Below are 26725 nucleotides of genomic sequence, written 5' to 3' on the forward strand. Positions count from 1 at the left end.
GAAATATACCAAACAGAAGCTGTGCTCACATCTGCTTCTTCTGTTTCTTCATGAAAAGCGCACCGAACGCATCAAATCCACAAAAGTCTAGTTATAGTAATTATCTCTGATGTGATCATAAAAATATAATTGAAACGTGCCGCACCGTGAGGGCCCATGTTGGACTCGCGTGGTGTAGAAAACAGGTGCAGAATTCCGAAAAAAAAGAAAGAAATCTTACTTTTTTTTGGAGTACGTGTGAGATATTTATTGACCACCAGAGGGCAGCACTGTAGTAGTCCCTGAACGCACCAGCGTCATTGAGAACTATACGGGTCACATTGTCACGTTAATATAGCCACAAATATCATCTGACAATAGTCATTCAAATATTTATTCACAAATGATCATTACTTCAATTCTTTATTATGCCCAGTCGTAATTATTGCAAGTGTAAAATGAAATCAGTGAAATCTATAAATGAAAAACTGGATTTGAGTAACTAGATTTTATCAAGCTAATGTTTAGTTGAAAACTAAAACTTACTTTTTAAATGTTTATAAATATACATATAGGAGTCGTTTCAATACAAAATACAGATTTAAATGAAAATTAGATACAAAAATAAACAAATAAATCATACAAAATGTCAAAGCTACAAATTCCCACATTTATCTCTCTCTCTCTCTCTCTCTCTATATATATATATATATATGTGTGTGTGTTGTGTGTGTGTGTGTGTGTGTGTGTGTGTGTGTGTGTGTGTGTGTGTGAGTGAATTAAGTATTTTCCTGTAAAGTTGTGTGACGCTGACTTGTGTGTCTCTTTAAGAAATTTAAGACTGTTTTCGAGCTTAGTGGTCACCATTAAAAATAGCAGAGTGGGTGTGAGAGAGTGGATACAAGAGCTGCGGTTTCTGACCGAACATGTATGGATGGACTCCACGATGGAGGTGGCTGCTGCCTTCATGGACCCGCGGAAACCCCGGTCTTAGAGGGGAAAGAGACATAAAACCTGTAAAATGTGATTAACTGTAGATAATGTTTCATTGTAAGTTACAATGTAATGTGTTATTTTCGCCCTAGAATTACTTTTTAAAACGACTTTTTGTACATCAAACAACCAGTAATAATAATAATAATAATAATAATAATAATAATAATAATAATATAATAATAATAATAATAAGGTATGTTTTGATTTAAATACATACTTTCAAAAATACGTGTAAATGAGCTTATAGAGACTTCCGTGTTTATCATTACTGTTCATCCAAACTTTTATTTATACTATTTCCCTCAGGATTAAATCCCAAGGATCAAGTTGGGGGAGTTTTTATTTATTTTTCTATTATTATTATTTTTTCCCGCCATTTCTGAATTTGTGGTCGGGGTGAGTCAAATGACAACTTTAAAATTGAGAAAATGATACACTTAAAATTTCCGATAGCCATGAACGCAGCTCGATGGAGCGTCGCGTTTGAAGTTTGTCGTTTGTCACAGTTTCGAGCCTCACTTCGACGGTGCGTCTGCTGCCTTCATCAAACCACCGCCAAACTAATGCGAATTCGATTGAAAATATATAGAAAGAGTTCACATCCACATTGCTACTTTATAGTGTGACTTTATGTGATCACAAGGAGCGCGTACAGGATGACAGAGCTTTCTGTAACAGGGTTTCAGCGGACGCTGTGAGGCTACAAGTGAATGCCTCTGGTCGTAAACGCACCACAAACGCACGTGCTGACAGAAACACAGGAAGAAGTTAAAAAAGGGAGAGCAGATAACGAGCGCGTGCGCGGCGGTCGGTGCCTTTGGTGTCTGTCTGTAACTGTCGGTAGTTTCAGCCACACATGAGAGCCGGGAGGCAGCTGCTCCTGCTCCGTCTGTCTGGATTATCCGCTTCGCTGTCGGACCACCGACCTTTTTGCATCTAGGGGGCCGAAACATGGGGACTCAGGGTACCGGACGGAAAAGATCCACCAAGAAGGAGCGCTCGACGGCGGAGGACGATGCCCTGAACCTCATAGCGAGAGAGGTGAGTTCCCGGAGTTTGGGCGGAACCGACGCGCATGTGGACGCAGAAGGACCGCTCCAAACTCCCTGTCCTCACCCAGCTGCCTCCCTATTGTCCCCTTTTTGCCACGCTAATAATTGGTCCTCCTGATGGGAAAATATATTTAAATGCCTTTAAATTCATCGCCTTTTGAAAAGGGCAGGTGAGCCTTTATTGACCGTGATATTAAATGAGGCCCAAGTCAGAATAAAGTCAGACTGGAAGATAAAAGTCGTTGGTGAAACAGCTGATCACTGCGCAACTTCCTGCTTTTGATCGAGAGGAAACGGTTTAAAATGCATCTAAAAGCCATGAGGGGTGAAATAAACCTGAATTGAATTGTAGAGCTGCCAGATTGGTTGTAGAATAGTTTTGCTATTTATAGTAGCTGAAGGGACGTTGGCTGTTATCAATGAATCTGATTAGATGCTTTGGATTTTAGGATTGACAGCTAATAAATAAAATATTTGGGGTGCTGAAACAGATCTGATCTGCAGTAATTATGTGGTAAACCCAGAGTTGTCTCGCCAGGGTGTCACTTCCTGGCAGGTTTCTAATGTCTTTATGACATGAAGGGGGCGTTGGGTCGGTGGACCGTGACAGGAGTCTTCCTGGTTAAAGCTGGAGATTAGGCCACCTTTGTGGGTCTAAAACTAGTCTCTAAGTTAATCGTTAACATGAGAAAAATGGCAGCGATCTAGAAAAGGCAGCCGTGCGTGTTTGGGGACGGTGTCCAGCAGTGAAAGTCACTCGTCTCCAGTTTGTCCTCCAGTCCGGTTGTGATCGTGACCTGATGAAGGGAAGCTCTGACACATTTCAGTCGGTTTGAAGGAAGTTGAGCCGCTGCCAAACCCAACCCGGATGTTTCGGCACAGTTGCACTTCACTCCCCAACTGACAAAATCCTCTCTTGTTTTCATGCTTTTTCTGCTTTTTGAGGCAGAACCTTTCACAGATGGAGCGTCAGGAGCCGTCACTATTTCTGCCCCGGCGATGTGCCTGAGCCTGCACATTCCTGCACACGTCCGACGTGAACTTGTCGTAGACTATTTTCAACGGCAGAAACGCTACCCCGCCGAGGCTTTGGGCCAAAGAGAGTAGCAGCCGTGGACGTCCAAATATTTAGAAAAGACTCAATTCTCCTCTTGTAGCGGTAGCAGCAGAATCCTCATTGCAGCCCGTTTCCTGTCATGTAAAGCAGAGAGGCTCCGTCTTTAAGCAGCAGGAGGGTCACGTCTCTCCCTGGCAGTCCCCTGACAGGACGGAATGTAGGCCTTGATGAGTTGGCCTGTTCTGCAAAAGTTTTAAAAATAGACCCTCCTGAAAGATCAGCTGTTGCTCTAACCTAGTTTTGCATTGGGGTGGTGGGTGGGGGATGGGCCCAGACCAACAAATAACCATCTCACCAGCTTGGAAGAAGGGAATTGTTGGACCCTGGGGCAGTAAGTGTGGATGAAAGGAGCAGAAGTTTCCATCGAGCAGGATTCCAGTGACGTGAGCTTCTGGTCTTGGATGTCATCCACGGGCGTCGTGTCACCGCGGGCCTTTTGCAGGGTTCAGTCTGGGCCCGGTCTGGGCCCGGCTGGGCAGCCAGCAAATGTTTGGAAGGAAAATCAGGATAAAATAACTGAGAGCAGAGAGGGTTGTAATTCTGTTCTTGAGGGAGTTGGTTTGTTCCCATGTCAATTTTAATACTCCTACAAGTATTTATTGTAGCACGTCGCTGCCATAAAAACCGGCGAAGGCGCAGAAGCAGGTCGGATGTTCCAGGTTCCTAAGAGGAGCGCTCGCTGTAGCCAAGACGTTCTCCGGACCTGTAAACACTCAGATGCCCATGACAGTTTATACTTTTAATGAAAGCCCGGGAGGCGGCGCGGGGCTGTTTACAGGCGCTCACGCTGGGCACGTCGCCTGTTTGCTTGTCCTTTGGTCTGAGAAAAAAACAGTTTGTTGACCCGGTCGGCTGATGAGCGGGCCAACTGAAGCTTTTGGTTATTTACCAGATAGCTCAGGGGATCACAATTTGGTTGGAAAGGATTAGTCCAATCCCCACAGGCTACTTCTAGCTGTTGGATTTCAGTGTCATTCTGCTCTTTTCCCAGCTACAGCTCAGCGTTCTGCCAACATTTGGACTCTTTAAGGTGAAGATTACGTAGCCGACGGTGATGTGCGATGTTCCAGCCACGCCCTCTTGTACCCCTGTCTGGTACTTGAGTAATAAGCGGTTCTATTACCTCTATGAAAAACACGGGCGTCACACAACCCACTGGTGGAAAGGTAGAATGAGATTTGGGCATGGGCCAAATGTCACGGACACATGGAACAAGAAGAATGAATGTGAAAATCGGTGTTCGTATTCCAGGTGATCAAAAAAAAAGCAACCTAAAATCCTGTTTTTCCATCATGTGAGTGGAGCCGTGGCCCTTCTGTCAAAGGGGATCAGCACATTGTCTCATCTCTGATGGCACAACAGTCAGTTTGTGTTTGTTTCTGTCGCGCTAACGTCCACCAGCATCACCGTCCTGGGGACAATGGTCCCAGTATGACACTCAGATCACAGCCAGCATGGTCGGCGTTGGGTCACCAGCTCACAGCTACGGCCTGGAAGTGTTCAGATTAGCCCGACGGCACCCTTGATAAGTGAATTCAACTGTTCTACATCACACAAGATTATAGTTTAACTGTTAAATTACAAATTGATTTGCTCTTTTTAAAAAACCCATCAACATACAGACAATACGATGAGCATCGCTTGTCTCTCACCAGTTTGTTTTCTTTAGACTTTTCTGATCCTATGAAGGCAAATGTGGTCGTCTTTAGTCTTTTAAAGAAAGAAATGAGATAGTTCTCTTTGATTTTCTTTCTAAAATCCTTTGGTCGTTAGTAGTAATAGTAGTATTTCCTGTCTTCCATGGTCTCTGCTGTTTATTCTGTTTATTCTAAAGCCACCAGGTGAACTGGGGGATTATGTCAGAGGTTTGTGGTCGGTGGTCAGAGGCTCGGGGAGAGACCGGAGCATTTAGAGGGGATTAGTCTGGGCCTGGATGCTCACTGCACAGTCTTCCTGGTCATTCTGAAGGTCGCCTAGGGCTAAAATGAATGAATCCGCACTTCCATCCAGAAACGCTGAATTCTGTCTAAACACGATGGGATGTCTTCCATTAAACTCTCCTCACCTGGTGTTACTCAATAATGGTACAAACAATTCCTCTTGTATTTCCTGATACTTGTTTCTCTTCATTGTGACTTGATGGAGGTCTCCTTAAATGGAAGAGTGTTTGTGTGTGTTAGTGTGTGTGTGTTGATTTCCTCTCAATGACATCATCACATGCACAGCCCGTGCAGATTGTTATCCCGATCTCCTTCCTGTTTATTCACCACTGCTGGTTTCTGGTGATGGAGTTCTGCTGTGCTGCCTGGACCCTGGGCAATAATGCTGCATTAGCCATCAGGGTCCATATAAACCCATTCATCCGCCTCGTTTATGGGCTGCATACACCCTAACAGCGCGTTGCAGCGTGAATTGAGCTGCCTCTGGAAGACCCTACAGCAAACCTGTTCTGTTCTGTTCTATTTCTGAGGAGGAGGCAGGTGTGGAAACGGGGTTCTGTGAACGTGCTCCTTCAAGCTAGCACTGAGAATTCCATCCATTTGCTATCTTCTTAAATCAACATGTCACAAAAAACCTTCAGAAACAAGCGTCAGTTCAAGGATTAATTGAAGGATTAAATCAGATATTTAGGGGTCAGAGGTCGGGGCCGGGGAGTTGAACCCCTCTGGGCTGGGAGTGGGACTGGTTCAGAGGTTGGTGGAAAAGCATCCTCTGAGGTTTATCTGTTCAATTCTCTGACACGTGGAATAGTAACTAGTTGAACTAGTAACTCCCTGTGGTGGGAGCCTGTGCCTGACCTCCTGCCACAGAACAATCCCATAGTTGGCTGTCGGTGTCCAGAGGCAGCGAGTAAAGTTCAGCGTTCTCCCACCCTACCAGGGCAGCACTGGGCTGCGGATCCCTGAGCAACGAGGTCGGGGAATTATTGCTTCCATACGGAAACGGAAGGGACCCCACAGCGAACGTGTGGTTAACCTAAACCGAAATAACTTAAATGGATGGTGGTGGGTTGTTTTTGTTGTTTTCCTGAGTTCTTCTTGACATTCCATTCAGTTCCAACCTTGGTGTGATTGTTCCATCACACACAGTCGTTGAGGAAATCGACAAGTACACGAAGGATTGCGTAACCATTCTGAGTTGTGAGATGATGAGTTTGTTCCATCCCAGTTTATGGCGTAATGTATTTCAAGAGTTGCTTCTTCAGGCTCGTGGTGACTTGGAGAAGACTGTTCACACGTCTCCTGCCAGTTATCTGGTTAAAGAGGAAGTTCAGATAAATGACAGCCTTGGACAGATTAGACCAGTGCAGCTTTCTAGTGTTTTTAGTCTGATGCTTCCATGTTGGTTTACCTTTGTTCCAGAACAGTTCCTCTTAATTTTGACCTGATGAGAAGCTGCTGCTGCTACCTGAGGTTTGGCACCATGGCCGGAGACAAGAATGGGTTTCCTTTATCAAACCAATTTAACAATAAAACTCAAGAACATGCTCATTCTCAAACGTCTTCATTTGTCTGGATGTCCTCAGTGAACCCTCCTCATTTAGAACTCTATCAAAACTTTAGCTGTTAGCAGTTCTTTCCGTTTGCTCTCTTTGTCCAGCTGTCACCACCTCACAGCTATTAATACGCCCGTTTATTTTGGTGGCTGACTGGCACTCGCGTCGTGGGAGTTTAGCTCTGGACATGGAGACAGACCAGGCTGGCATTTTGATCTGGTGGCACTAGAGGTGTCTGCTCATAGGCCGTCTATGAAATACCAGAACACAGTTGACACAGCCTGAAAAACCTGGAAATAGGTTCAGAGGCAATGAGCCAGTTGCTGTTTCATTAGATGATCAAATATCTGGCTCATGTACTCTCACAGGGACGGTTTCCACACTGAAATGATGCTAAATGAGAACAGCTTTTATTTAACCTGAGACCATCTAGGTTATTCTCAATAGTTCTCAAACTGATTCAGTCTTTTGTCCTACTTCTGCGAGGCCTTCAGAAATGTGGCAGGTTTAAACTGGTGGGTTTTTACTGGATCTACAGTGATCATTCAGCTCCTGAACGCCTCACTTTCTTCAAGCTCCTGTGCTGTTCTGTCCAGGGGCAGTTTACCAATGGAATTAATGTCATTGACTATCAAATTTGTGCTTGAGTGGCAGAACTTCTGTGTTTTGTGTTTAAACACGGCAGCTTAGACACTGCTTCAGGCGTCTGCTGTGACCTAAAATATGAGGCTGTTTCCCTGTGATCAGATGGGGCTTTTAGATATTCAGCATGTCTGAGTGTGCGTTTCTTATATACCGTAAATATACCGAACTTTAAAATGATTCTGTAGAAGTTAAATCTCCCAAAAGGTTTAGTTGGTCCATCAGCAGAAATTATAACTGTTGGCTTTGGTTTCCAACTTCCTGTTAGTTCAGTTCGATGTCATTCACAGGAAAACCCTATTAAAGCTGATATGATTGTGTTATTGTGTATTTTGTGCTGCAATATTGTGTGTGCGTGTGTGTGTGTGTGTGCTACAGTGGTGCCCACGCCTCATTTACTTTCCATCCTGAACCTTTCCCTGTAACATTCCCACAAAAAAACCTTTGCGTTCTGAATGAGCCAGTTATGGTGGAACTTGTTAACCTCCAGCTTCATGAACATTAAAATGTGTTTCTGGCTCACATTGGCCTCAGTGCCAGCTAGTTATCGCCATGTTGGGCCTCATTTTATACGTCTTTAAGGGTGCGACCTTGAAAATTGCCGAGGATGATGAGTAATGTCTGACTGTGAGGAAATGACTTGATGCACTTGATGCACGGCCGGTTAAAACTATTCCTGGGTTATCTCCCTCATGGCTCTGATGACTGTCAGGGGCTTTCTTGACGCTTGCCTGATTAAATATTTTCATGCTGGATGAGAACAGCATGCAAAACTTTCTGCGTGTCCTCACTGTTGCACCCGTTCTCAGACAGGTGGTGGACACACACACACACACACACACACACACACACACCCCTCCAGGCTGCTGACTGCAGGGTAGAGCCATCTCTACTGGTGCAGCAACAAGCCGGCTGTTCCCTTTCAGGCCACCGTCGTCCAGAATCTTCAGGCCGATGGCTCTTACGTAATTAAAGTCTGGATGTGTAACAGCAGGCTGAGAAACAGTTTGAAACATCCATTGTTGTTGTTACAGAGGCAGTGTTGATATTAAATATTATAAGTATGTTATCAGGGCTCAAATACTCGCAATAAGAGTAATCACAGCAGGATGGCCTCCATCTGGATCCCTTGGTCTATAAACAAACCATCCATATTTGCTTATTTTATGCAGATATGCTATAATAAAGCATAAAAGATTTTTCTTTCTCTTTTGTCAGTGTAAAATGAATGTTTGGTTCATAAAATCCATCAAACCATTCATGAGATGTTGTGCTTCTAGTCTGGTTTGTTCTGTAGCTGGAGGGAGAAGCCGGGGTTTAACTGAGTCACCACTAAATGCTTCTTAATGCCGTGCGATCGTTCACGTTTCCTTTGAAGCCGACTCTTTTCTTTTTGTGTCTGCTTTCCTGTTCCTCGGTCATGGTGACTGGCATCAGCGCGATTAGAGGAGGGTTTACAGTGACCCCGCCTAGACGGCAACCACACAGTCTGCCACAAAGTTAGAGGAAGGAAATGCTCACACACTCGCACAGAACACTGCAAGAGCTCCTTTTAAGGAAAAGACCCTGCTCTTGATTTAAGTTCTGAGTGGAGCAAAGGCAAAGCCTGCACATGCATATAAATACACACATTCACACACTGCGGGGACCGCCTGAGCGCTGCTCACGCTACATAAATACACATCGATGCCATGTACAGCCTGTGAAAACTGGACATTATTGTTATAGGAAAATGTGAATTGACGTGTAAATCTAAACATGAGCCCTCTTTGCCAAACAGGACTCGTACCTGTTGAGGAACTGGGCGCCTGATTTATGTACCGACGTCTCTTCCCTCCAGTCCAGCCACATTAGCGGAGGCCTAACTTCTCTTTCTGTGCTTCTGTTTGTGTCCACCAGGCCGAGGCCAGGCTGGCAGCGAAGAGGGCGGCCAGGGCAGAGGCCAGAGAGATCCGCATGAGGGAGCTGGAGAGGCAACAGAAAGAGGTGAGAACCCGTCAGAGTGGCGTCATCCACCACCGCGGTGCACAATAAAGCGGATTTCCTGACTTGTTGGTACTGCGTGGGCAGTTTGGACCAATGTTTCCTGTCACATTTCCCTTTGGGGGGGGGACTCAACTAATCTGTGGGTCAAAGGTCACAGGATGTAGACTGAGGACAGCCCGGTGCGCTGCTCCCGCTTGACCGTTCATAGGAAATGTTTTTTTTTTAATAAAAATAGTTGGGATGTACGTAAATATATGACTGATGCCTGATGACTGTTAGTCTTCTTAGTTAGTGAAGTATCCTAAAATGGTTGAATGTAAAGGAGTCTACGTCCCTCTGTCAACATCTTTACTGACCAAAGTCCCCAAAATCTAAATCAATCAATCAAAACACAACAGGAGAGCCTCACCTCTCTCTTGCTCTGCTGGGTTGGAAGCAGAGCTCAAAAGTCCACGTGTCGTACTTGAGGTTCTCTGGGGTTGAACCTCTCATCTGTGCGGGGAGCCACGACTCCTCCAGCTCACTATTCTTAGCCTGGATTAATCCCAACAGGTCGTCTCCTCTCACCTACTGAACCTCCAAAGACCAACTCAATGCTACGTGGAGGGCAATTTGGAGTTAAGATCCTCCAGCTCTAATGGTCTGTATCCCTGATGGACTTCAACCTCTTCCTGAAGTTTGTTAATCCTGCAGAAGGCAACTTTTTAAATAACTTTTAATTTAAAAACATTTACTGTTAATTTAAAGGGTGCAGCTGAAATTGAGTAACAGTTATTGATTTATTTTGTTTTTACTGATGAAACTTAATAAATCCTGCTTCAATCCTGCACTGGAATAGATTAGTAGAACCTAAAATCGACATTAAAATCAAGTATCTACCAGAAAAACTGCAAAACAATTTAAAAATGACCATAAACACTTAAATGAATGGAGTGAATAGCTTTTATATTCTATATTTTAAGGTTATACACTCCTGCTGTTAAATGATGCCTTTCATGGCGTTTCGGTGCATTTCTGATGCCATGTACGTGGCGGCACAACTACATTTGAGTTTAAACAACAGTTTGCACGTGCACCCACAGACATAGATAAGCCATATGCGATGGATTAACAGTCATTGTTAAGCCGAGTCTGGTGCGCGTGTGTCTGAATGACCCTTAAACCCCTTTAGCTGAGTTCCAAAGGAGCTTAGCGGGTTGTGCTTCACGGTCCAGCCTGCCTCAGAGCAGTCCTCGTTGTGGAACTCCAACTATGGGTTTTTACACTCGTGTCAAGACTTGGATTCTCGGATGTTTTCTAACGTGCTGAGGATGACATTTGTGGCTGGACCTTCGACCGCTGCAGCACAGAAGTGGACGCGTGTCCTGCTGTGAGCCGCACCATCAAGGACTTGGCTGAGTCCTGACTCCCCAACCATGCCATCCTTTCTGATACCGTAGGGAGGTAGGCAGGACGGCTGGGCGACGGCTGGCAGGGAGGGGGCTTAGGGCTGCCATTACTGGGCGCCCTGGAACCCCTCCGATCAAGACAGGGAGTTCGGTGAGTTGAGCAGAACGGGTCAAAGGCACTGAAGCCGATTGTGTAACCGATGTGATGAATGAGCTTATGATGGCGCCTGGCTCAGTTGCTAATTAGCTGTCCAGACATTTAAGGAGAGATGATTGGACGTCTCAAAGAGCACTACTCATTTATAATATACATTAATGGCATGGTTGTGTCTTTTCTCCTGCCTGTTTCTATCACTGACCGTCCTGACAGGTCAAAGGTCAGGACAGTGGGAGCAGAGGAAGCATAGTGGCACAAAGGTTGCTGTGGATCAATGTGGTACCTAAACCATGTGATTTGGTATAGAGTTAGATCAACGATCGGATATGAGTCAGGTGACCACTGAAACATGAGTGGATCGGGACTTGGGTCACATGACTTTGGCGGTGACCTCGTAATCTCGTATTGAGAGCAGTAGGCTGCGAGGGCACGAGGTTCTACACCGAAGGGATCCAGTGGTCTGCTGAAAATCCCTGTCCAGAGGTTTACAGGTTGGACACGCACAGGAAGGAGAGAGGAAGGTAAATCCTGCTTCCTGTGCTGAAATGAAGGAACGGAAAGTTCTCTGGTGTTTTTGGTGAGACCTGTGTAATAGCGCTAAAAATGAACCTGATATCATGATGTTGTTGGCAAACCAGGTGAGAGTCGTCCACTCGTACAGGGCTGAAAGACTTAAATGTACTTTTCTCTGCCAAAACTATCATTTGTTTTCTTTGCTGCTAGACGTTTTTAGCCTTTTTGTCGTCTTTTGGACAAACAGTGTTATTTTTGAGTGTATTTTTTACAGTGTCTGTGTAGATAACCTTCACCCGTCAGCTCATTCATTATTCTGATCTTTCCCATCTCGACCTTTGACCCCTGGATCTGAAATAATCCCCGATCGTAATGGTTGGGGAAACTGGGAAACTACGATGGCGGCTGAATTTTATCATAATTTTCCCAAACTGGAAATGTTCTACCGGTGTGACTGGTGTAAACGAGTACAGGTGGAAAAGCTCTCTCAGATAAGATTTTAGGACCATTTCTTTGATCCAACTGGCCTCCTGCCACTGATGCCAACCTAAGGGGACCATGGGAAAATGCCTGTTGACCCAGGTTGCCAGTAAATCTCCAGTGAACTCGTCTCCTTGGGTCAGTCAGCGCCACAGCGGGGCCATTTCACATTCCTCAAACTGCTCTCGTCTGCAGAAATCTGCCTCTGCGTGCCGTCTGTCCACACTCTGAAAGCTTTCATCTCGGAATATTTCCCCCTTTTTAATTTCTTCTTCATCTTTGTGTCTCCCGTCTCCTCTGGTGGGTGCTGTGTAGATCTTTCAGGTGCAGAAGGTAGGCAGCCTCTTCCTCATTGATCCTAACACTGTTATCTTATTATCCCAGACCTGAAATCCAATTGTGCCGACCTCCTTTCTGTGTGTTTTTTGTTCCTGCGCTGGTTTCCTGTCTCTTTTAGAAATATTACGGCTTGGACACCCGATTAGATGACCGAGGGGACAGCAAATGGGGAGATATTGAACAGTGGATGGTACCGTTTCTGCATTGCTGCATGTTTCCTCGCCCCCACGTGTATTTATCTCTGATTATCAGGAAGCGATTGCTTTGTGCCAATCTGCCTTTTGAATTGCACATAATTCCCATTAAGCCTTTTTAGAAAATAACGGATTATGAGGAATAAAAGCTTGGTCATTAATGGTAATCCACTTATTCAAAGGAGCACGGTGCCTGGTTGGCCCTGGCTCCATACGACCATCTGCCCCGTCACCTCCTGAGGTTCTTCTCCCATCAGAGCTTTAAAGGCAGCCCTGACTAAACCAGGAGCGGGTGGTCTGTGATTTCACTAATGCTTCATTTATTGCACATTTGTAGTTGACTAACTGTTGGTCGTAGTTGGCGGTGACAGTTTTTCCTGCTGGATTTGTTTTAGCATGTTTTAAGCACGTGCATGTCTGCATCTGGATTTGTTTAAACCGAATTCTCGTCCACACCGTGCCCAAACCACCAAAGGTGATTTAGTTGTTCACCTTTGGAGCAGCCAGACCTGCAGCCTGAGAAGGTGCATCACCGTGAGCTGAATGCTCAAAGCTGCTGACTGTTGAGCATGAGTTTGACTTGTATGACAGAAAGAGGTTTGTGCTGAGAGCCTGTGTGACCAAAAGTAGGATGTTAGAACAACACATTTTAACAGAATTCCCTTTTTAACACAAATTTGTGTTACATGTTTTGGAATGAAGGGAGTTTTATACGAAATACTTCTGTTTTTATGAGCTCAAACACCTGAGTCATCATTCATCTCTCCTTGCTTCACTGATCTGAAACATCTCTCTTCGTCTCCTCCTCTTCGTCTCCTCCTCTTCATCACCCCTCCACCTCCAGGAGGACAGTGAGAGATACTCACGTTCTTCACGGACTCAGACGGTTTGTAACCTTCCCTCTGCTCATGTCTTTTCACCCTGTAATCCTGTTCTTCACCACTCATGTCAGCTTCCAGTTAAAACATTTGCAGTGCAAAAAACATATCTAGAGAAATTCTGGTTGAATTTTGGTCATGTGAAATAAGTGGCGCGCCTGTTTGAGCCTCCACCTCTGACAGAACCCACTGAAGCCATGTGGTTGTAGCACTGTTTGCCATCTTTATTCACTCTTTTCCCACTTTCCCAAACCCTTACGCAGGATTCAGTGTGCCGCTCTCTCACACAGCGTTCAGACGATGATGAGAGGATGTCGGTGGGCAGCCGGGGCAGCGTCAGGGTCAGTGTTACAGTCCAGCGAGTTTCAGGAAACTTCATTTCATGACCTACGTGTTGCATTTACCACCTTGTCCACTGTGTTTCCATGGGCGACCCTCTCTGGTGCTGCTGCTGTGCAGTCGGATCTTGAGGCTGTTGGCGCTTACAGTGGAGGGGTAAGGAGGGAGGGGGAACGTTGCCCATTGATTTAACTGGCTACCTGAAACCTTGTGAGGACTAAATAGTGACTAACAGTTTTAAGAACCTAAAACGTGCTCTGTGTGCTGTTCGAGATTAACAAGAACTCTCTTCAGAGGAAAACGCATGTCTGCGCACGTTATTGATTTTTACTGATGTCATGGTGCATAACAAGATAAGCTCGTCTTGAACTAAAACATGGCACCAGATGCACGAGGGGGAATTTCCTAGTAGATGTTTGACAGAATCAGGTGAACGTGCAGGACTTCGACTGAAACTCCCCAGAACTTGGAAGAAGTGATTCTTGGTGTTCCCGTCTTGCATGAACTTGTGTGCGTGTGTGTTCACACATGTGCGTGCGTGTGTTTTCCTTTACCAATGGTGATACCGGTAAGAATAGACTTGTCTCGTGTACTCCCTGTCTCACTCCAAGGGCTCAGTTTCGCACAAGAAGTCAAAGAAAAAGAAGAAACATAAGCACAAAGACAGAGATGTACGTAAATGCTCAGCCTGTAAGTGTTCGGGTGGCGTGCCTACAGACACTTCTTCAGCCGTGCTCTTTATTTGCAGAGGAATGGATATGAGGACGACTACAGCGTTATATCCAGCAGGGTCAGTAGCTGCGTGGAACAGCCTGTACACACCTGAATATGTGCACATTATTCACAACCGTGCACTTCTCTTGTTAGCAGAGCTCCAGACTCAGTGACGAGAGCAGAGTCTCTCGCTCCTCCAGGCTCGACCTCACGGTGCGTTAACAACCTCGCTAGCACGCCGATTACAGTAACCCTGAATGCATCGTCCATCCCTGCACGTGTACACCTGTGCTAACTCTGCTGTCTACAAGCGGGAGCCTGCCAGAGAAATGCAAAGGCACCGAGGATGTTCTTGTGTTTCCTGGCACCATTAGGAGCTCCCAGTTTAATGCCACCCTGAGCAGCTTCATTTGCTCTGTAAAACAGGAAACAGTGGCTGTTATTTACCCGGTAATCAACCAGTAAGATGGTCCAAACCCACAGCATGAAATCACTGGTTATTTTAAATGTTTAGAGCCATTAAAACAGGCCAACGGTAGAGGGTCTGTCAGCAAAGAGATCCCACAATGCATTTCTGTACCGACACAAATACCTGCCGTTTCAGTAACACTTCTGAGTGTTAAGATATCGCATCTGGCACATTTTGCAGTAGGTGTTATACTTCTTCTAAATTGGTTAATTGGTGGTACTGGTTGCCATGGTTACGTTACATTTTTGAACTTCAGGCTACAGGTTTTTTTTTTAGTCTTTCAAGCTGAATTATTGTGAGTCAACTTGGGAAAAATACATGCAAAGAAGTCACTCTTTGTGAGGCTTGTGTGAATGTTAAAACACTAGTTTTGTGCAACATAGACCTCTGTGCTACTGACAACGCTGTGACTCAGATGTTTTTACGATGACGTGCAGCCTCTGTGATGTTTGACCCTCAGAGCTCCAGACTGAGCGATGACAGCCGGGCGTCTCGTAGCTCCAGACTAGAGCTGCAGCCGGTGGGTGGCGCTGCACTCCGCTAACAGCTTGTGGTGCTCAGCTCTCACCTAAAGATGTGTTCACTACAGCCTAGTCCTGATTCCTGGGTGAAGGTTGCATGTGAGCGCATGAATCAGCTCAGCGCCTTCATTTAGTGGACGTTTTAGATTGAGGGGGCTTTTTCTTTTGTGCTTTCGCCTTCCTTTTCCTCAAAAGCTGCTTGTGTTCACTGACTCAGCTGTATTTTCCACCTGTCCCCCTACTTCCCCCTTCTCTCCGCTCTCTTATTTCAGGCCTCTTATGCTTCCTCTGACTTGTACAGTCTCAATGGTCTGTCAACTTCCAGAAACACCAGTTCAGCTTTCAATGGTTACCAGGTCTGTATACAGACTGTTTGTGTCTGGGTTTTCTCTCTTCCCGTGTGTGGAGGGGAAAGGAAGTAGTTAAGTTTCTCATCCTTTGTTCCAGTTGTGTGGTTCGCTCGGTTCCATCACCCAGCAGCTCTATCGTAGGGTTGGTTTCCAGACGATTCCCAGTTACCTTTTTAACAGTGTTGAACACAGGAATATTAACCCACGCCAGTAAAACGAAGCTTGTTTGTCACTGGAACCAAGATTTGATGAATAATTCACTATTTGAATTTAACCTGTCACTGCTGACATCGTGTGCTGTGTTATGGGTGGCGGGTTTGTTCTGATCACGACACGCAGTAGTGAAGTCCCGTTACTCTATGTAGAGTGAAAGACAACACTTGACATGACTGCACCGTTGATTAGGTCCAAAGTGTAAGTTCAGAGCTTATACGCGTTCTATCCGGTGCTGTGGAGCCTGCTCAGCTGTTGCCCTGCGATGATGTGGTGTTTTATGTTTCTCACGTGTAGAACTCCTTGTATGAAGACAGTCTGTGCAGCAGGTCTCGCCGCGCTTCCGCCTCTCATGTAAGACTTTGAGTTGGTTTGTGTTTGAGTGTGAGAACTTATTTTTCTGCATGGATTGGTTCTGAAATTATAACCCGTGTGACTTCTTGTATTGGAAGTTTAGATCCGATTGTGCTGTCGGGCCTCAGCCTTGTGCGTGTGCTCGACTCGGGGATTTGAGGGAGATGTAACAGTGAATGTGTTTCCTCTGCAGCCTGTAGAGTACAGTAGTTATCGTGGCTCCAGAACCTCCTCCAGGGCTAGTTCAGCCCGCACCAGCCCAGTGGTGAGCCCCCCCCTCCCCAGACACCCTCACACCAGCAATATAGGATAAATGTAGTTTTTAAAATCACACTCTTCTCCTCACACGTGTCCAGTCATAGACGTTAAACACATTTGTAATCTGCATCGGTGCATCAGAAAAGATTGATTCTAGAAATCCTCCAGTAAATGTAGCTTAATCCAGCTTTGTAGCTATTTATTTTATAGCAGTTTTCTCATTTTCTTAGAACTTCCAGAGGAATCGCTGTGTTTGACAGGCATGTGGTGCCTGAATTATTTCACCTTTTATTTATTTAAATTCAGATTTCACTCAAGAGGGCTTGTAAACATTTTAACTATGTGACCTTTCTGGAAGTGGTGACCTGGGCTGAAGTGTTTGGGCTTCCTCTCTTGTTGTGTTTCCCCCCCTGGTGGCCACTGCAGGACAACTGCGGCTCGGTGGCCAGTTTCCTGAGGAGCGCGGCCAGCAGCCTCCCGCGGGATCTGGACGATGTTACTATTCCTGACTTTTCTGACGTGAGTTGCTCTGCACCTGCAGGGGGCCAAGGCTGCGATGAGAGCTGCGCTCCTGCTCCGTCGGCCTGTGTTCTGCCGTTTTTCCTGTGGTTCCTTCCTTTTTATACACCTCCGAGCTGATTTTGCACGTTGCGTCGGGCGTCGATTTGCGTGTGGACTCTCAACGTGTGCGGCTTCTCTTGTGCAGCGGTTTTGCTTTTGAGTGCGTATTTTTAATCTCTGATGTGTGAGACTAATTTTGGCAACGTGACTTTGGGGATTTTGTTTTTTATCCTGGAGGTGTTTTTGTCTCATCTTGTTTGCCTGTTAACCTTTCTGTTAATATGCTCACAAACCAAGAGCAGCTTGGAGTGTTTCAGTTAAGTCTTCCTACCTGAGGGGACATTGGGACCTTCTTCCTCCTCACCAGGTCTTCATGCTCTGACTGTATTTTACTGTCTCAACAGGTGGAGGAGAGCGATTATCTGGAGAAGGTGAGCGGCTCTATTTCTCAAACTTTTATCTCCATTTATGAGGAATTGGACTCTAAAATGAAGCTTCCTCTTTTTAATTTCTCAGGGATCCCGAGCAGCTTCTGCCCTGACAGCTGGAACTCTCACATCCTTGGGTGGGACGTCGTCGCGGAGAGGAAGCGGCGAGACGGCCTTAACTGTAGATGCAGAGACTTCGTTGAGGGAAATTAAGGTAAATATATGTTACAGTGGGTTCAGAGAGGGTGCTGATGCGCTTTTCTCTGTTCTCTTTAAGCTACTTCTGTCAGCACATTTAGGCCTCCAGTAATGTTCCAGCAGGCAGAGATTCAGACAACACTGGCATGTTGGACAGAATCTTCCAATGTTTATGACTATGGGGAACTAAACAGTTTACTGTAATGGCTATTGTGACGCCCAGATTTTATGCATCAACAAATGAAGGAATTTTATTTCATCCATTAACGTGTTCAGCTAAAAAATGTCCTGTTTCCACCCGCTAACACGTATTGCTGCTGCTCGCTTTTCTGTCGCTCTCATGCTGCAAATCTTCTGCTCACTGCTGCTCTCGCTGCTGCGCTCTTCTCCAGGAGATTCATGAACTCAAGGATCAGATTCAGGATGTGGAAATCAAGTACACTCAGAACCTAAAAGAAGTCAAGGTATCAGCCCGAGTCTGACTCAGAGGTGCAGCTTCACTGGTGACTGACTGACGGTGCTTTTCTTCACTGGAATCACTGACAAGTCGAGTAGTGATAGAACTGTGGAAAAGCCCCAGAATATGAGCCTGAGTTGCTGTGGACGTTTTCTTGTTACTAACACTGGGACAAATATGCAGGAACACGCATGTTTATTTTAGAGGGGATTTGTGTCTTGAGTGTGTTTCGCATTTGCAAAAATGATCAATCAGATATGATCTAATTGCTTTAATCAGAATTTGGACTCTATTAATATCAGTGTGTGTGTGTGTGTGTGTGTGTGTGTGTGTATCAATAAGGTGTGATTACAGGTCTTCTACTGCATGTTTCTGTGTGTGTGTGTGTGTGTGTGTATCAATAAGGTGTGATTACAGGTCTTCTACTGCATGTTTCTATGTGTGTGTGTGTGTGTGTGTGTGTATCAATAAGGTGTGATTACAGGTCTTCTACTGCATTTGTGTGTGTGTGTGTGTGTGTGTGTGTGTGTGTGTCAATAAGGTGTTATTACAGGTCTTCTACTGCATTTGTGTGTGTGTGTGTGTGTGTGTGTGTGTGTGTGTGCGCGTGCCTCCTTCCACGCATGGACTAAAGGATGTTACAAGCTTTGAAACCATATTTGAACGCTGACTTCATAGATCTGTAAAGAAAGCCTGAAACGGTCGGTAAAAAGATTTGATCCCAGCACGTCTTCTATCCATCCCTCTGTTCATTATTAGTATACACTAACTGAGGTGGAGGAGAAGTATCGTAAGGCCATGGTGTCCAACGCACAGCTGGACAATGAGAAGAACAACCTGATGTACCAGGTGGACACACTGAAGGACTCCCTGATGGAGCTGGAGGAGCTGCTGTCTGAGTCCCAACGAGGATACGAGGATAAAGTCAAGGTGAGTGTGAGCTCCGAGGACAGCCGAAGGCCAGAAAAACCTTGGTGATAAGCCGTCTCCTGTGTCCCCCCAGGAGCTGGAAAGAGAGAAACACGCCCACAGTGTGCTTCAGTTTCAGTTCAGTGAAATAAAAGAGACGCTCAAACAGAGCGAAGAGCTGCTAAATGTGAGTATTTGTGTGAAGGTGTGTCACAGTCACGTCAGGGCAGAGACTGAAAAACAGCTGCTTGGAACTACTTTGTCACCTTCCGCACGTCTCTTTTCACAGCTTTATAGTTCATATGCTGTATAAATGCATGGACCGTTATTTTCTCTCCTTCTCAAACATCTGCTCTTCGTGCCGTTCAGGAGATCCGTCAGCTGAACATGAAACAGGAGGGTTTTGTTAGAGAAATATCCGACCTCCAGGAGACGGTGGAGTGGAAGGATAAAAAAATCGGGGTACGACTGCTGAGCCTGCAGCGTTGCCTTACCTTTTCCACAGTTAGCCTTCCGTTTCTCTCGTGCACGACACTGACTTCTACTTTTCCTACTTTGCACGTCTCAAATAACTGGTCACCTCCTTTCATGCTGCGACACTCGGGGCTCTGCTCAGGCCTTAGAGCGACAGAAAGAATACACAGATGCCATCCGAATTGAGCGAGATGACCTCAGAGAAGAGGTGGTGAAGCTCAAAGACATTTTGAAGGTACTTGGCCAGACGTGGGTGCTGCCGATGGGCTGCTGTGGACACTTCTGCAAGCAAATGTGGAAAAATCACTTTTAAGAAATGTATAAAATCTAAAGTTTGCTCTTTTATTGTGACTAGAAACACGGCGTAGTGCTGGGATCCGATCTAAACGTCAACGGGGACGTCGGAGAGGCGGGTGTGGACGGAGCACCCAGCACAGAGCCCGTTTCCTCTGCAGAGCCTCAGGCCTCCCCACCAGAGGGGAACAGCATGCTGGGTAAAAAAGACTTCCAGTTCACACGTGTCACTGCACCACTTAACATCCAGTTCATTCCAAAATCTAAACATAAAGGACAAAATTTACTCAAAACAATGATTCACTTTTTGTTTAGTTTAACATATTGAACCGATGATGTGGAATTTTGGAGTGAACTTAAGTGTCCTGTGTTTTTTGATTTGCACTGATCTGAAGGTAGGATAAGTCTGGTGATTTAAAAAAAATTGTTAATAAGAATATTTTACACACGTTTCAGTGGAGAAATGAATTGTGTGCTTCCTCTTTCACTGTCTGTCTTTTAATGGCATTAATTAAAACACCAGCCTCATCTATCTAACCTCATCTATCTTGCTTTTTTCTTTACAAATCTTTATGATTTATGTTTTGTGATTCTTGTCCATCTGTCTTCCGTGCATGTGTTCTGGATCACAGTTTAGTGAGGGTGGTACGTGTGGCTGGTGGCATTCTGGAGTCTAAAACAATCTGCTTGTCATTGGTGAAGTTGATATTCTGGGACTCGGGAACTTAAATTTACCGTTCTTCCAGTTCTTCATCTTCTTCTTCTTGTCTTCCTCTTGACCATCTTGGCGCTCTGCTTCTCTTTCTGGCCACTGATTGAACCAATCAACCAGTCTTCAGCCTTATTTTTCCCTTTGCTGCTTCACATCCTTGTGAGGATTAGTCTTCATTTTCAATCACTTTTGGCTCTTCATGATCTCTCAGGCAACCCTGAGGAAACTCTGGAGGAAGAGCTGCAACCGAAACAACACAGAGAAATGTTTGAGGAAGCCAAAGAGAATCAGTTGGGTTCTGAAAATGTCGGCGTGCCCATGCTGGAAGCGCCAACAGATGAGCTGCCGGCAAGAGAACCGGAGTCTCCAACAGAAGATGTTGAAGAAGTAGTTCATGAACATTTAATCACAAAAGACAAAGATATATTTCTAAGTGATGACAGTCCTAATCTGCAAGCAGTGACATCCTCTTCTGAAAGAAACCCTTCACCAACTCTTGAAGAGGGAGTTTCATTAGAGACAGATAGCGTAGTGGAGATGGAGAGTAAAGGCATGTTGTGTAGTGATTATCCTAAAGAGTCCTGTAACATCTCTGAACACCAAGAACCTCAGTTAGATGCGTCCAGCTCTGCTCTTCAGAAAGACCCTCAGAGTAAAGAAGAGGCAGACAAGGATGAAGAGGCAGATAAGGAAACGTCGACCAGGTCACAAGGTGCTGCTGCTGCTGGGAAAAAGAAAAAGAAGAAGAAAAGAGCTAAAAAGAAAGGAGGAGTACATGAGGATGAGAAGCGACACGCGAATAAAGAAACGTGTTCAGAGGAAAAAGCCACTGAATCCACTGCAGAACTTGCTATTGATGGTTCCATAACTAAAGTTGCAGATAAAGCTGAAGACGGGCAGGACAGACAAGAAACTGGAGAGGGGGAGCTGACCAAACCCACTGAAAGCTTCATCCCAAACGAAGCGATCGGAGAAACGGTGGTCAACGATGATGAGAAACAAGGTTCAGAAGTCGACAACATTGTGGTTGAAGCTTCAACCGCTCCAGAAAGTGTTGCTCGTGTTCCAGCTCACGCGCTCGAGAAAGAGAAGGATGAACTAAATTTGGAGAGTGAAACAGGAGAAGCAGCAGAGGCCGTGGAAATCTTCGAACCTCCCAGAGAATCCAGAACCGATGCCAAGAACGACGAGCAAGATGATGAACAAGGTTTGGAAACTGAAACCGTGGAAACGGTAGAGGCGGTGAAACCCGATGAACCTTCTGACATTAAACCTTCCTCCGAGTCCAGAGCAGATGGCAGAGAAGACGAGGAAACACCAAAAACAGAGGAGAGATCAGAAAGGTGCTGTGTTCCAGAGGAGCGCTGCAGCAGTTCTGAACATGTTCACGACTCCAAAAGTGGGTTTAACGCTGATGGTGTTGACAAAGTGGGCAGAACCGCTGTGGCTGAAAGTTTAAGGGAACATGACACGTCAGCCGGTTCCATCCAAACTGAGTCAGGAAGTGTTGGTGGTGCAGGAGAGGATGGGCACGTTGATGAGATTAAACTTGACAGCATGAATAGGGAACCTGAAAATTCAGACTCGGAACCCAGTGTTCTGAGAGACGACCACATCAGCACAGTCCAGTCTGACAGTGAGGATACCTCACTACCTCCTGGTGATGGGTTCGAGTCCTTGTCCGGTTCAGGACCTGCATCTGTGGGGGCAGATGGTCCAGATAAGGTTGTTGATGAGGTTTCAGAGGAGGAAGATGAGAGAATGAATGATGAGGAGGACAGAGGGGAGAACTCAAATCTAATTATCGAACCTGAGCTGAAACCAGAAGAGGAGCTGAAGGTTGATTTAAGGGAAGCTGGAGTTCCCTCCGAGTCCAATTGCTCCTCGTGTGAAGAAAAAACTGATGGTTTGGCAGCAGAAGTTGCTGCTGTACTTGAGTCTGAGAAGAGTCTGGAAGCACCAGAGCCAGCTGAAGGACTGGGGGATGCAGAAGACCAGGGGTTCCAGGGTAAAGACCAGGCTCCTGAGGTGTTCCCTGACACCACCAACATGTTAAATAGCCCAGAGCCTCCACAAGCTGAAGCTCTTCATCGGTGCCCCGAAGATGACCATGTCCACAGCACAGAATCCGCCATTTTGGAAGTTGCTGAACACAAAATGAGTCCCAATAATCGGCTCCACGAGACACCTCTGAATTCAGTGAGGGGAACGCTTGAAGAACCCATCAAAGATGACTGGGATGACGAGTCAGCGCAGCCAAACCTGCACGAGTCCGACGAGGATGAAGAGGAAGGACAGTCTTTTGATTTTGACGACATTGACGTGGAAACGCCCGTCAGAGCAGATCTGCGAAGTCCCAAAATGGAAGCGTTTGAGGAAGGAGTTGAAGTCTTGTCCGATGAATGTGACCCAGGCAGGTCCGGTCCTTGCCAAAATCCAAGCCGTGATCCAGCAGGAGAGGAGAAGTGCACGGTTGATGCAGGTCAAAGGTCAGATACACCGGAAACGGTTGCATCTGAAAATATGCGTGAAGAACAGAAAAATCCAGCGGAGGAAGAGGCGTGTGTAGAGGAAGGACCGGGTCCGGTTGTTGGACAGGCGGTTTCTTCACCTGTAGAGGAAGGTTTGGATGCACTCCAGCAGCTGCACGGTGGAGATCTGCTTTTGGAAAAGGGTCCCGAGCTGGTGGCGGGAAATCCTGAACCCCCACAGGCCCCAAAAGAGGCGAAGAAGAACGGCAAGAAAGCCAAAGCTAAGGGCAAAGAGGACTGTAAGATGTCTTAGCTGGCGGCTGGTTGCACATCCCGTCCAGGTCATTTCAGTAAAGAGCACTTTGATTCTGTCCTAAATTAACAGTAAAACTGCGTCGATTTCTTCCAGTTGAATTTTTATTGATTATTTTCGGTCTTTTGACGTCATCTGGTTGTTACCATCACTCTACCAAACGATACTGCCGTTCTTGGATTGAGCTGCTGAACACTGAGATGCTTGTAGAGCTCCGATGAAGACCCACCTCAGGGTGGTCTGGTGGTGCAAGGTGTTGCACGAGAGGACCAACCTGAGTTTCTTGCCTTTACAAGATCACCATCTGTACATTCTAGTGAAGTGTGTAATCATCTAGTCGTCTTGTAATTAGTCAGTAACGACAGAAGGATGTGGTGGTGATGCTGTTGTTAGAGAACATCCAATCAGCCGTCCTCCCTCCATCGGAGGAGTTTAGCAAATAAGTCCATCCCAATCTTGTATTCGTGTATTTTATTCAGTGACGTCCAACTAAAACATGAATGTTGTTTGTAGCTTTTACATGTTTTCTCAAGGGAGGTGTGTAAACGTGTGCGTTTGTTTGTGATGAAGATGATGGTGGGAAGCCTTCACTGAACTGCTAATAAACCTGCTGTTCCCAGACTTGAGTGTGTTTTCTGTGATCGGCTTGGTGTGTGTGTGTGTGTGTGTGTGTGGTGTGTGTGTGTGTGTGTGTGTGTGTGTGTGTGTGTGTGTGTGTGTGTGTGTGTGTGTGTGTGGCCTTGACCCTCTCCTCCACAGTTGTGCATGCTAACCTCACCCCTCACACTCCGTCACTGCCCATGGATGTCTTGCATGCATCAACCTCCCACCCTGACCCACCCCGCCCTGCCCTGTCCTGCCCCGTCCATCATCTCCTTGGCACCTTCCAACCCTGGTATGTCCTTGAGTAATTTGTCTTTTAAATTGGGACCGTAGCATGTGCAGTTTTTACTCTGGCGGCCTCACGCCTACGTAAGGTTTTATCGATGTGATCGCGTCAGACTGAAACGAAAGAACCTCTTTTTCTTTCAGAGATTCGTCTGAGGAAACTGGTGGACGAGCGCGAGAAGATGATTGAGCAGGTCTGTCTAACTTTAATAAGGAGTGATCATCCGACGGTAACCTGTCATCTTTTGGGGGGGGCTAAACTTGACGAAGCACTGTTGCTGTCAGGAGGTGAAATCTGCTCAGTTGCACGCTGAGTTAAAGGGTCTGAGTGCTTCAACGAAGCAGGACAGAGTTCTCGGGCTGTTTCTCCTCCTTTATTGGCATTTAGTAAAGAGAACCAGCTAAACTAAAACGCAACATGTCAGGTTTTACAGTATTTCTGAGCATCTGGATCTCAAGAAGAAGAGAAATGATGGTAAATGCAGCACATGTCAAGGAAAGATGGTTGTTTTAGATGCCTCATTTGATGTTATAAAAGGAGGAAAATGCTTTTTAATAGGAGAACAGAGATATTCTGTGTTCTCAGTCTTTGCACACCTGCTGAGCTCAGCGTTCAGCTGGGATGTGATCTGCGTCCACCTGCAGGTGAAGAAGCTGAAGGCTCAGTTGGAGCAGAAGACGCATAAGAACGGCACAGAGAACGGTTCTAGTCCAGACGGTGACATCCTTGAGAATGGCACTGATCCAAGCATTGTAGAACTTCAGAGTAGGAACCCACTTTCACAAAAATACAATTTTAATTATTTTAATGTCATTTCCCAATAACTTGACCCTGTTTGCTCTCCTTTATCCAGGAGATTCAAACAGGGTCATAACTGATCTGAAGTTCAAGCTGGTGAAGGCAGAACAAGAATCCACGGCCTTGGAGCAGAACGTGAGCCGAGAAGAATGAATTCAGAGATCATATCCCAACATGATGATGGCTGCTCGTTCCACATGGCTGCTTGTTGGTTTCCAGGTCACCAGACTTGAAGGGCAGGTGATGCGCTACAAAACTGCTGCAGAGAACTCGGAGAAAGTGGAGGATGAGCTGAAGGCAGAGAAGCGAAAACTCCAGAGAGAGGTAGCGTCTTTTTCTGCTCCAGCCCATGTCGTCCTGCCGGGGGGGGGGTTCTGACTGTATAAACCAGCTTAGTCATGCCATTTAAAATTTGCTTCTATAAAACAGAAAAGATGGTGAACATTTGTTTTCAGGGCCGGTCGAAGCACATCAACTTCCTGTTTAGCAGTTAAACAGATAAAGGAGCCAATTGAGATCTTTTAATCCGAGAGAGATCAGATCCAACATCTCCTGAAGGATTGTGTTGATTTTTGCTTTGTTTCTACTGGATGAATGAGCCTCGTTGAGTCTAGTTATCTTCTCTCTTCGCTCAACAGTTACGCTCGGCGCTGGACAAAGTGGACGAACTCGAGTCAAACAACAGTCACCTTTCTAAAAGACTGGAGAAGATGAAGTCCAGTCGTGGGGCACAGACTCCGTAACCCCTTTGAGATCTCTCTGTTATCAGGCTTTTTCTTCGGTCTGCTGGAGAGCAGCCATTAAGACGTTAAATTATGTTGTCCCAGTAGACACCAAAAATGTGCCATTTTTTTGAGGATTCTTCCTATAAGGACCTAATGTGATGGGCAGTGGATGCTGAAATGGAGGGAATGGGCCAGATGGAGGTTCCAGGCCAGAAGACGACGCTCTCCGTGGCGTCTCAGCTCGGCCAGAGACGTCCTGCCTCGCATCAACATGATGTCATGTTGGGGACAGAATTGAATGGCTCAAATCTGCTCGGCAGAAAGGACGAGATATTTCTTGAAATGAAATGTTTTCTTTAATTGATTTTTTTTTCCGTCCTTATTTGCATCCAAAGCCAAAATGTGTTGTAAAAACAAATTGGTGTCTTTTGCACTTGTAAAACTTTGCAGGTAAGAACAGGTTGCCCAGTTTTGTGGAGGCAGCATTAACAACTTTCCCTGAACTCCTGATATTCACGCTATCATCCAATCAGGATCTTGGCAGACCTGAGAGATCCAGTCGGCCCAGTAGCTCCATGGGTTCATCAAATCCACATCCAACGCATCAAGAGAACCAAAAAACAGTCTTGTTGCTCCACCTGTTGTTTAAGGTTCCTCCAAACTCTTAATTGTTGCCAGTAGTCTGACAGCTTGTTTAACCGTTTGAGCCGCAGCTGCTAAACCACTCGCGTCTTTAGGCTTCCATCTGCTCCGTGCTGCACCTCCAGCCCAGGGACGACTCTAACCACTGAGGGTTCAGCAGGAACACGGTCAACTCTGGGGACATGACGCGTCACCATTTACAAAGCTTTACAATGTCTGCAAGGAAACAAACTGCTTTCTTTGTGCAATAAAAGCTGAAACTGTCTTTTTATCTGCGTGTCCATTTCATGCGTCCATGTTTGAGGCCAAACACTCAGGATTTCATTTCACAAAGATCAGTGACTTTTATAATGGTAATAATTATACACAGTAATTGTACAAATCAGTTGATATTGATGGTTTTGCTTTTTGTACTATTT

General features: G+C 45.8%; 1 protein-coding gene across 16 annotated transcripts; it reads left to right on the top strand.

Annotated features, from left to right (window-relative positions):
* Nucleotides 1–1446: 1446 nt before the first annotated feature.
* On the top strand, nt 1447–26571 carry lrrfip1a (leucine rich repeat (in FLII) interacting protein 1a). Of its 16 annotated transcripts, XM_057026944.1 has the most exons (29): nt 1451–2016; nt 9182–9268; nt 12122–12139; nt 12264–12335; nt 13184–13225; nt 13481–13558; nt 13677–13712; nt 14168–14227; nt 14305–14346; nt 14424–14483; nt 15200–15259; nt 15533–15616; nt 15708–15752; nt 16121–16177; nt 16371–16442; nt 16862–16954; nt 17401–17427; nt 17513–17638; nt 18015–18086; nt 18839–19009; nt 19083–19175; nt 19358–19450; nt 19605–19697; nt 19818–19956; nt 24285–24334; nt 24786–24906; nt 24995–25074; nt 25159–25263; nt 25578–26571. In XM_057026944.1, exons 1-29 carry the CDS (start codon nt 1927–1929, stop codon nt 25680–25682), a joined length of 2271 nt encoding a protein of 756 aa, XP_056882924.1. In that variant the 5' UTR covers nt 1451–1926; the 3' UTR covers nt 25683–26571. The 16 variants fall into 16 exon arrangements, with proteins under 16 accessions (XP_056883096.1, XP_056883010.1, XP_056882924.1 ...); XM_057027030.1 differs by lacking the exons at nt 19358–19450; nt 19605–19697 and having other exon boundaries at nt 1448–2016; XM_057027116.1 differs by lacking the exons at nt 24995–25074; nt 25159–25263; nt 25578–26571 and having other exon boundaries at nt 1447–2016; nt 24727–24907.
* The last annotated feature ends 154 nt before the right edge of the window (nt 26572–26725 follow it).

The sequence above is a fragment of the Takifugu flavidus genome, chromosome 1 (assembly GCF_003711565.1).
Source record: "Takifugu flavidus isolate HTHZ2018 chromosome 1, ASM371156v2, whole genome shotgun sequence".
Classification (NCBI taxonomy): Eukaryota; Metazoa; Chordata; class Actinopteri; order Tetraodontiformes; family Tetraodontidae; genus Takifugu; species Takifugu flavidus.